This window comes from Alligator sinensis, unplaced genomic scaffold (assembly GCF_000455745.1).
Source record: "Alligator sinensis unplaced genomic scaffold, ASM45574v1 scaffold131_1, whole genome shotgun sequence".
Taxonomy (NCBI): domain Eukaryota; kingdom Metazoa; phylum Chordata; order Crocodylia; family Alligatoridae; genus Alligator; species Alligator sinensis.
In genome coordinates, this window is record NW_005841830.1 from 5,197,815 (window position 1) to 5,209,654 (window position 11,840).

Here is an 11,840-nt window from a genome sequence, read left to right on the forward strand (position 1 = left end):
TGCAGACCAAGCCCTATGAGGAGAGACTAGAGAACCTGGACCTTTTCAGCCTCCACAAGAGAAGGTTGAGAGGCGACCTTGTGGCTGCCTATAAGTTCATCACGGGGGCACAGAAGGGAATTGGTGAGGATTTATTCACCAAGGCACCCCTGGGGCTTACAAGAAATAATGGCCACAAGCTAGCAGAGAGCAGATTTAGACTGGACATTAGGAAGAACTTCTTCACAGTTAGAGTGGCCAAGGTCTGGAGTGGGCTCCCAAGGGAGGTGGTGCTCTCCCCTACCCTGGGGGTCTTCAAGAGGAGGTTAGATAGGCATCTAGCTGGGGTCATCTAGACCCAGTACTCTTTCCTGCCTATGCAGGGGGTCGGACTCGATGATCTATTGAGGTCCCTTCCGACCCTAACATCTATGAATCTATGAATCTATGAACCCTGTTCTCTGGAGCAGACACCACAGCCCAGCCCAGGGCTGAAAAGCATGCTGGGATGTTGGGGGACTCTGATTTAAATTACACCAGGAAGGGGTCTGGGACAGAAGTTCCATAAACCAGTTTGACCCAAAACAATTAAGTCTGATACTACATTCAGCCAAGTTTATCTTAAACCAATTTTGACCATTTTGAAAGTGGTTTATGTGCACTGAACTTATGCTCTGTTGCAGGTTTAAACCAGTTTCTGATCACATCAACTGGCTTGTGTGTAACTTCTGTCCCTAGCCATGGTGATAAAGGACAAAGATAATTACCAGTGGGAGAACACTTTTCACAGAACAACCACCCCACTTAGTTCATAGTCCTTGTCCTCAAGTGAAACCTGCAAAATATCTTCAGAAGACCAGCCTAGAATCAAGAATTCATAACTTTACTGGATACTAAAAACCATAAACTTACCATAGGGAAGAGTTTTATGGCTCATTACAATTTACCTGCCCCCTCTGCTAGCCTCTCCGTGCTTCTCAGGTAATAATGGCTCTCTCCCTTTTTTATTGTTCTTACAATTTATGTAATTAGTTTTCTCTATAGTAACTATTCTTTTAATCTGTAACTACTTCTGATAATTTCTCTTTGCTCCACAGGTTTGTTTCTCATGTCTTTAAGTAATCCTGCTTTAGGTAATTACTTTAATTAAAATAATGGGGTTAAACAAAATAACTGTTGGAACTGATATTTAGTTTAGGCTGTATCTGCTTCTTTCCCAGACTGAAGAAAAACATTTTGCATCCAAAAGTTTGTCTAACATTACTTCCAACTCTAAAGTGGGTCCAATAAAAAGATATTAGCTGGAATACATTATACAGGGAGATTCTGGAATCTTCTCCTTCACAGGTTTTTCAAAACAGGTAATAGACAAACCTTGGTCTAGGATGATCTAGGTATGCTTGATCCCGTCTGAGAGTAAGTTAGATGGTCTTTTGAGCTCTTTTCCATTCCCACATTCCTCTGAAACTATAGAACTCAGAGAAATGGTGGTTCTGGCAGTAGCTAATAAAAGTCCTTAGGTGCTAGGGTACTTGAAACCATCTGAGTGAATAACATTACAGAAAAGAAAAGAGGAAGTGTGTGGAGGCAGAAAAAGAAGTAACCAAAGACATGGCCTAGCGGGACACCCATAATGAGAGAGAAAGGGGAGGAGGAAAACTCACTAAGAGTGAAACTTGCAAGACAGATTAGAACCAGAAAATAAATTCACAAAGTCATGGGAGACAACATTTCACCAGATGTATAATTAACAGCATCAAAAGGAACAGAGTTCAGTGAGTGAACAGAGGGAGCTGTGGCCCTGAGATATATGGTCAAAAAAGATGTTATAAGAGCTTGGGGAAAACAATATTCATGGACGAGAGAGGGTGGAAGCCAGACAAGAAAAAATCAGGATGGAGTTGGAGGAGATGAATTTAAGACAATGATTGTAGTTATCACTGACTTAACACTACTCAGTCTCTCAGCGCTGGAACCATATGGCATTCTTATAACTGTTGGTGACTGCACGTTCCACAGGACTGATTCAGGGAACATGTAAATAAGCATTTGGACTAAAAATGGGCAAGCTGGGAGCACATGTAAATGTCAATAGGGTGAGAGTGGACAAACGCTGAGAAGGCAATTATCATGCTGTGTCTGTCCTGTCTTGCCAAGTGCTAGTTGCACACTGTGTCTTTAATGTAGGTGCTCATTTTGCTGTCGCTAAGGCTAAGAGTAATGCCTATCACTGGCACAGAGCATAAACAGGCCATGAAGTGACGCATTTGTTACCAATGCTGCAGGAGTCCTGGTTTGAGTCACGTTTGATTGAACACACTAAATAGGGACAACAGCTGGATCTACAGATACTGTGCCCACGGGACTTCTGGACAATAACATTTTGCAGCAATAAGCTGACTCTAAAATGAGTCAAATATTTCATACCAGTAGGTAGCCCAAAAAAGTGTCTTATAATCAAATTTAGTCTAACTGAATCTAGTTTAAATCATGTCTGTATTTAAATCAATTCATCCATGTTCTTAATATCAACCAAACCCCGCACACACTTCTTTGTGTAAATTACATTACAATGCCATGTGTGAGTGTGTGTGTCCCCTTTGGCTTATGGTCTGGCAAAGTATTAAGCTCATTATCTCACATTTCACTCAGACTGTCAGTACTATTTAGAAGCTATTCAGGTTTTTAATGTCATGGCTATGTTTGGACTTAGACAATGAATTAGTTTGGCTCTGCTAGTAAGTAAAACTGAGCTTCTTTTTCCATTATGTGTTCCATATTCACATTGTAAACAGAGAATTAAATTATTCTCCAAGCACATCAGTATTAAAAAGTGCATTACCTCACAAAAAGACCTGCTCTACCTCTCACTGAAATCAACCAAAGTCTTCAGTGGCTCCAGTGGAAGCCAAATTGTGATCAAAATGCATAGTTGTATTTATTCCAAAAAGTGGAAATTAAATACAAAAACTGGGGCTTCTTTCTTGTCCGGGTCATCATTATGCTGGCTGGAAGAGAGGATCCTTCCAGCCAGAAGTTAATTAACTTCTGTGTTTTTTAGCATGAATCTCACAATATTTGGTGTTTTTCTTTTCTTGCAGTTTTTGGGGTTGTGTGATTATGGGTGGCGCCCCACTTTCACTTTTTTAAAGAGAAACAAGTTGCCCTTATGATTGCAGAGAAAGGTCAAAAACATGAACTCTGAAACTTAAAAAGCAGAAGGCAAATGTGAATCTCAAAGTTATTACTTCTAAAATGGTATGACTTTCAAGACAGTTTTATGATTTTTGGCAGTCCTAACTCATTTTAAATGCTTGGGATTTACAGTTCTTGCATTCAATCTCTCTACACTGGGTAATGTTACAAATTTACTCACTATTATTTATTATTAGTATCACAACGGTTTCCAAAGGTGCCAATTACATCAAGGATCCATATGGTACCCCCCAACCCCAAAGATCTTATAATTTAAAGAGGCAAGACTTTTGAAGACATGGAAGAAATTAATTAAACATATAAGCAAGATCAGTTTCACACAGCATTAGAAACATGAATGGGTCATATATCTCCTACTGTCAACAATTTGAACTATAGTCTGTCCTGATCTCAACACAAAATACAGTTGTGTGAACATTTAAAAAAATCTATGGAGCTATTTGGTCTCATTCTCAACTAAACATTCTTTATTCAAGCCCCTCTTGCATTCGCTTCTTAATAATACTAGCAAAAATGGGGAACTGAAAAGTTATATTTATGAGTGTTTGTGGAAACTGAATTTAAATATAGGATTTTTTAGCTAGCCACTCAAAGGATGAAATACTGGTAGAAGAAGCAGTATTTCAACTGAAGCAAAATGAAACAAAGAAGGAGGCTTGTCACAGAAATCAAAATTGTCCAAAAAGAATAAAAATAAGAGCAGATGGAAGCTGAGAAAGAGATCTAAAACAAGAGCTGGATAATTCACAAAAAAAAAGAGTCCTGGTTTGCGGGAAACGGACCAAATTAGAAGTACCACAAAGACCAAATTAGTATGTGTGCATGTAACGGGCTTGGAATATGTTGATGGAACAGGATGTGGACAGTATGATGACCACAGAGAGCAACAGCCACAGATGAGGAGTTATCAGGAGGGAAGGAGAATACAAAAGCAGAGACTTGAGAGTAACAAAGAGTCCTCCACCTGGCTCCTCCTCCTCCCCATCCTTCTTCCCAAGAGGGTCTCTGAGAGAGGTCCCCATCCCCATCTCCCAGGAGGAGTCCCCAAGGCCACTATGGACAGAGGGCATACCACCGGCTGAAGCGGGGATGGGGTGGGCCCACCTCCAGGCTGCTGACATGCTGACATATAACACATAAGAATAGCCTTAGAGGGAAGGCTGCTTCCTGGCCAGACGTTTTTTGACTCTGATGACAGCCCTAGAATTGGTAGATATACAGAATTGCTTGATTGCATGTATTGTTTCTTTTCTGTTATCACTGTGTATTAATAAATTTCCCTTTTATTGAATGGAAAGGTCCTGTTCGGGTTCTGAGGGTGGGTCTTCCTCTCCCCCCCCCCCCCCCCCCCCCGGAATAGGGCAACTGGGTCCTAAACCCATAGCCAACACCAGGGATTTCGTGTCACATCAAAGAAGGGAAAAACTTACATGCTATTGAAGAAATGTATCAGCAAGGAATAACTGAGCCTTCAGACAGTCCTGGCCTACTCCACAATTCCAGTTACAAAAAAAAGGTAGAATCATAATCTGTGTGGTTTATAGAAAATTAAATGAAGACATTTGAGATGTTTCTTATTTAGTACCATGAATATATCATACCCTAGATGCTGCAGCTGGGTCAGTCTGCCTTTTTTAACTGGACCTTAGAAGTAGGCATTGGCAAATGGCAGTGATTCCAAAAGGACAGGGGAAAAATGGTTTTAACAGCAGCACAAAGACTAAGGTGATGGTTTGAGGCTTCTGTAATGACCAGCCTCATTTGAAAGGTTAATAAGAGTGGTTTTTAATGGCTTGCTTTTGTCAGCTAGTTGTATCAAGCCAAATTGCCAGCACACACCTACAGTCTGACAAAGATTAGCACAATTGTTCCTCTAACTAGACCTAGCTGGAGTTCTCTCAGGAACTGACAGAGGCCATGAATGCAAGGGACTTGATTGTCATGGGTGACTTCAATTACCCGGACATAGATTGGGATGAACATGCGACTAGGTCGGATTGGTCATGTAGCTTCTTAACTGTGATCAAGGAGCTCTTTCTGACCCAGGAAGTGCAAGGGTCAACCAGAGGTAATACTGCTCTCCTAGACTTGGTCTTGGCCAAAGGAGATGATCTGGTGTGTGGCTTGAACATTGAGGGTAGCCTGGGTGATGGCAATCATGAGCTCACCAGGTTCACTGTCCACCACAAGGTTGACAAATCAACTAGCAGGATTGAGGTCCTGGACTTCAAAAATGCTGACTTCAACAGGCTCAGGGCATTAGTAGGGGAGGCAATGTGGGACCAGGGATGGAAGGCGAATAGGGTGCATGAAGAGTGGTCGTTCCTCAAGGACACTATCCTTGAAGCACAAAAGAAAACCGTTCCTATGAAGAGGAAAGGTAGCAGAAGGGCTGGCCCTCCTGGCTCAATAGGGACGTTGTGGTCCACTTGAAAAAAGAAAAAAGAGGCGTACACACAGTGGAAGCTAGGGACAGTCCTCAAGGAGGACAATACAACAGTGGTCTGCACTCATGGGTATCTGGTGCCTCTTGATTCGGGGGAGGGTGAGAAGTGCCCCCCTGAAACCAGTCAGTGACCGGGGGGTGTCCCATGGTGGCGCATGGGACCTCTGCTTAACACCTCAGGACAGCTGGTAATGGACACTCAGGGAAAAACTGAGCTCCTGAATGCCCACTTTGCTTCAGTATTTCAGCAGATCAAGGGGAAAGACAAGCGAGACAAGGATCACAGGGGGCATGGTGGGAATGATAGCCTTCCCACTGTGGATGCTGAGCTGGTGCAAAACCAACTAGAAAAGCTAGATATTTATAAGTCAGCAGGACCAGATGGACTTCACCTGAGAGTGCTGATGGAGCTGGCTGAGGTCATTGCAGAACCCCTGGCAAAACTCTTTCAGAAATCGTGGCACACAGGGGAAATGCCTGAGGATTGGAAGAGGGCCAACATTGTGCCCATCTTCAAGAAGGGGATGAGGGAGGACCCGGGCAACTATAGGCTAAGCAGCCTAACCTCCATCCCAGTGAAAATCCTGGAAAAACTCATTAAAGAATCTATGTGCAATATGCTCGTTTAGGGTAAGGTTCTGAATGACAGCCAGCATGGCTTTGTCGCGGGCAGGTCTTATCTTAACAATCTCATCTCCTTCTACGAACAGGTCTCTCGCCACCTGGACATGGGAGAGAAGGTCAAGATTATATACCTAGACTTCCAAAAGGCTCTTGATCTGGTATCCCACGATATCCTTGTGAAAAAATTGGAAGATTGTTGGCTTAACTGCTCAACAGTTCAGTGGATCTCTGTCATCCTGGCAAGAAGTGGCCAGTGGTGTCTCTCTGGGGTCAGTGCTTGGACTGGTGCTTTTTAACACCTTTATCAATGATTTGGATGTGGGGGTGAAAAGCTTGCTGGCCAAGTTTGCGGACAACACCAATTTATGGGGGAGCGTGGCCATGCCAGAAGATAGGTTGCAGATACAGGCAGACCTGGACAGGCTGGAGAGCTGGGCGAACCAGAACCAGATGAAGTTCAACACTCAGAAGTGTAAGGTGCTCCATCTGGGGGCAAACAATCCCCAACATACCAACAGACTTAGTGGCAACAATTCGACTTGTACCACGGCTGAAAGGGACCTAGGGGTAGTGATCAACCATCGTATGAACATGAGCTGGCAGTGTGATGCTGTGGCCAGCAGGGCAAACAACACACTGGCATGCATTAACCATTGCATCTCATGCAAAACTAAGGGAGTGATACTCCCACTGTATGCTGCATTGGTGAGACTGCAGCTGGAATACTGCTTCCAGTTCTGGGCACTGCACTTCAGCAAGGACATGGAAAAACTTGAGAGGGTCCAGAGAAGAACCACCTGTATGATCAGGGACTTGCAAGACAAGCCATACGAGGAGAGGCTGAGGGACTTGGGCCTCTTCAGCCTACAGATGAGAAGGCTGAGAGGGGACTTGGTAGCGGCTTACTGCTACATCAAGGGAGTACATCAAGAACTTGGTGAACAGCTGTTCACCAAAGGCACCTCTGGGGAAGACCAGGAACAATAGATACAAACTCCTGGAAGACTGCTTCAGGCTCAATTCCAGGAAAAACTCCTTCACAGTCAGGGTGTCCAAACTGTGAAATAAACTCCCTCCAGTGCTGGTGCAGTCACCGACCCTGGAAATCTTCAAAAAGAGACTGGACAGTCACCTTGCTGGGGTCACTTGATCCCAGTTGTCTTTTCCTGCCTACTGCAGAGGGACTGGACCCTATGATCTGCAAGGTCCGTTCCAGCCCCTAACAGTCTATGAATCTATGAATCTACACATTAAGCCACTTAAGTTTTACTCCTTAAAGGTAAATGAAACAAAGACATTCATTCAGATGAGAAGGCTAAGCTCACTAAATATGTTATTGATCAAATTATTATTTGCTCCATTTGGGTGGGACGGTGGTGCCATTTACTTAACCATAGCTGATTTTTGTGTACTAAAGAACCCTCTCAGGTGAACTAGCCATAAAATTACATTTTATTAAAAAAAAACAAAAAAAAAACTTGTTACTAGAACTGTCTTTGATAGTTGGTTAGACAATGGATTTGTATAGGGTTGATTAGATAGGGATGATCCAGGTTGGATTAGATTACCTCTGGAGGTCCCTTCCAGCCCTACTTTTCTATGATTATATGAGTCTATGAAATGTAAATCTGAATTAAATGTAACTTTTAATTTCAACAACATTTTCTTGGGTTTGGCCTTATCCCTGTATTACATCTAACAATTAAGAATCTGAAAACCTAAGAGTGGAACTGAGTGTACTAGAAATGATGTAATACAGTTTAGGCAAGTTTATATATGTGAGAGACTATACATATGTGAACAGTCACATGCAATTCCCAGGCTGCATAGCTGTAAATAGGATGATTAGCAATGGTCCTTTGTAAGGTAGCACATGATCCAATGCTTCATCAAAATGACTGCACTCATTCTCTCATGGTCTAGAAACCCCTGAAATTGCAACTAATCAAGCCCCTGATACCAACATTTGCATACTTTTGTAGTCTTGTGCTATTCATATCAGAAAACTAATTCCATGTGCTTGATAGTTGATAGGGTGATAGTTGATAAGGTCGGAAGGGACCTGAGCAGATCATCAAGTCCAACCCCCTGCCACGGGCAGGAATGAATGCTGGGGTCAAATGACCCCAACCAGGTGATTATCTAGCCTCCTTTTGAAGACCCCCAAGGTAGGAGTGAGCACCACTTCCCTTGGAAGTTGGTTCCAGATCCTAGCCGCCCTGACTGTGAAGTAGTGCCTCCTGAAATGGAGTGCTTGCTGAAATGAATGCTTTATTTTTTATAGTTTTAGTATTTTCTGAACAGTAAGAGACTTAAGTATTTTCTCACCAAAACAGTGGATCATGTATGGGATTACAAAGGATCTTTGCCAATGATTTTCCCATTCCCTACTTATTTGACTGACTTCACTTGCAGACATGCGAACATCAGAATATTGTGATCCCCTTGCTCCTGATCATGTAAGTAGCAGATGGCACACTTGTTACATTTATTTTGTCACTAATGGCTCTGCATATGCCATCAAGTTATGCAGGTCAGAAATAACAGTAACATATTAGATATGAGATTCTAAAGCTTGCCATCTGTTGACTTCATTAGCTAACAATTATTGTCAGCTGTACATGACAGTTAGAACAGGAACGAGCAAATTCCAGCCTGTGGGCCAGATTGGGCCCATGACAGACTCTATTTCCCAGCAGCCCCTGCCTGCACTGTTGCGGCCAGTTTCCATGGAGATCCCAGTAGTGGTGGTGCTGGACAGCACAGAGCCAAGGTTTCTATGGATACCAGCCAGCCCCAGCAGCACTGGCAGGGTGCATAGCTGGGCAGGGAGCTGCTCTGGGGCCAGGGCTGGGATCTTGCAGAAGTGACAGCATGGTCCTTAGCTGGGGCAGAGCTGTGATCCCCTCCCCCCACCCCACATTGCTACTGCTGCTGTCACTGTCCCAGCTGAGCCCAGCCCCAGTGCAGCCCAGCTGTAATGAGCAATTTCCTATTGTTTGTTACAAAGTCCTGCCCTCAATAATCAGTGGTCACATAACTGTTTACATGTTGGACATGGGTATGTTTAGTAGCTAGTCAAATTGCAGACATGGTCTGGGGCACATAAACCAGGCAATGGTGAATTTACATTTTAAAAGGAGAGGCCTGTGGCAAGAATAACACTTAGAAACAGGCTACTCACAAAGTGTATTTCTCACAGTGGGGAAATTAAGTGAGAGATGGTACCCTTAGGATATATCTGAAAGGATGTAAATATTCCCCTAGTCATAATTAGATCAGAAAAGACTCCTGGTCTGATAAGCAGGCACACCCTTGGAAGGCAAGTTCTATTGCATTGTATGGGTTCCCTGAGCATCCAATGGATAATGTCTGTAAATAGTCACATAAGAAATCATACATAAGCCTTGCCATAGGAGTAAGCGCTTATCTAAAGTTTCCTGGGCATAAGGTGCTTCGGTTCCTCAACTAGCAGGCTAAGTGTTCTGGAGAAGTTGCAGGAAACCCTGATAGGAAGATCACGGGCAGCAGCTGCTTTCTAGCCTATTGAGCTGAGAGGTGGAAACTGTATTTTTAGAGCTTAGGGCTAAGATACAGGGATAAGGTAAAATAATTTCTCTGGTATTTTCCTTTGTTTGTTTGTTTATATTTCTGTCTGTACCTCAACATCAGGCGACTGATTTCTTACATTTGCCCTTGTTTTAATAATCAGTCCTTTGTTTTCTTTTATAACTTATTATTGCCAGTGGTAAGTGTTATGTCAGAGCATTTGAGGAAACAGAAGGGCCTCTTCCAAGGAAGCGGGAAATCTATCATTTTTGAGCATATGAGCAGACAAGGGTGTGATTCTTTTAGCTGGAAAGATCCCCTTTGATAACAGCTGGCAAAACCTAGGTGAAGTGGATAAAGGTGAGGTACAATAGGTCAGGGAGGTGACCTGTGTAGCAGAGAGGAGTATCCAGCTGAAGTGCACCCCTAAAGGTGTGAATACACACACTTACTGCACATTAGCCTAATAAAACACTACGCAGTAGGGTATCAGTTGAAAATTATACTAATAGCCTATTGTGCAGTGTAATTAAGCTAATGCACAGTAAGCATCACAAAATAACCGTGCACCGGCACTACTGTGCAGTAACTCTAGTTACTGTGTATTTAGTTAGTACTTCATTAAAGAAGCACTAAACTAAATGTGCAGTAACTAAGGCACATTAATGAATATGTAGACGTGCCCGCAGTGCTCAAAACAATCTGCTGCTGGCTTCAGATCAAGCGAGGCAGCAGGCACCTGATCCCCAAGGCCTCCAGGCCTGAGGCTTGCAGGTAAGATGCCTGCCTACCTTGGGGAGCATGCAGATGGATGGGTGTGGGAAGGATACAGGTTTCCCTTGCCAACCATGGTGTTTGCCAATCACGGTTTTGAGTATCCACGCTTAATATTCTATATACCATTTTGGCTACCACGGTATGATGGTTTACTGTGGCTCTTGCTAGCCATCCGTGGTGCTCCCATATCCTCATGCACACTCAGTCTTGTGTTGTGCTTCACGCCGTTAACATCCAGTTGCAGGTGCTCTGCATTTTTCTTCTGATTTCTTTGTGATTTTTGCATTTTGCCCTTAGTCATGGCCTCAAAGCGAGTGAGTGGTGAAGGTGAGCAATTTGTGAAGAGGGCAAGGAAAAGTGATGGCCTTGGAAACAAAAATTGGAGTTGTTAAATCATCTAGTACATGGAGAGAGTGTGCCGAATATAAAACTGATTTTTATACACGGCATGTTCCTTTATTATTCATGTTGAAATCCCTAACCCCATTTTTCCCATAAGCCAACCACGGGAACTTTCAGGAAGCTAACCCCTGCCATTTGCAAGGGAAACCTGTACTCGCCTGGTGGCAGAGCCACGCAGACTTGAGCTAGGGTTGCCAACCTCCAGGATTGCCCTGGAGTCTCCAGGAATTAGATCTACACCTCCAGGAGGCTGCTGAGAGTCACCCAGGAGATAAATGATAGGGCATCCATTACCATATATAGGAAGTGTTAAGTCCGATTTATACAGTAGTCCAGTGGGCTTTCTGGATTGTAACAGCAACGTGCCTTTGCCGTCTTGATGTGAAGCCTACGCTCTGCGATCTGTACCCGACATACTCAAGCACATGGGCACATCGGCGCTCCGGAAACCTCCTGGAAGAGACTCAGAGTCGGCAACCCTAACTTGAGAGAGCTCAGTCGACTGTTGGGGCCGTGCCTACCTGAACTGGATACGGATTTGGCTTGGATAAAGATGTAAAAAAAGATATATATTAAAAACATGTGCTGCTGTCTTTGGCCTCCTGCCTCAGGGCCCAGCAGGGCTGGCAGCTGCGGGAGTGAATAATGCCTCTATTGAAGGGCTGGGCACCCCCTGCTCCGCGGGCGTCATAGTGTTTCCTCCTCAAGCCTCATGCGCTGAGGGAGCCCCGGCCCGGCTGCTGAGGGGGCTGAGAGACGCCTTGTTCCCGCCCCGGGGCGCCGTGTCCAACGGGAGCATCCTGCGCGCACAATGGGGCTCTGCGGCGCGCCGCCCCGCCCCGCCCGG

The 11,840-nt window shown here is 44.1% G+C and overlaps 1 protein-coding gene across 1 annotated transcript in view; it reads left to right on the forward strand.

Moving 5' to 3' along the window:
• Positions 1-11,840, forward strand: part of LOC102374022 (GTP cyclohydrolase 1-like) — a 56,189-nt gene that overhangs the window by 25,355 nt on the left and 18,994 nt on the right. Inside the window, exon 3 of the mRNA XM_025206168.1 lies at positions 10,889-10,918. Within this exon, the coding sequence (XP_025061953.1) occupies positions 10,889-10,918 (30 nt within the window). The remainder of the gene's footprint in view (positions 1-10,888; positions 10,919-11,840) is intronic.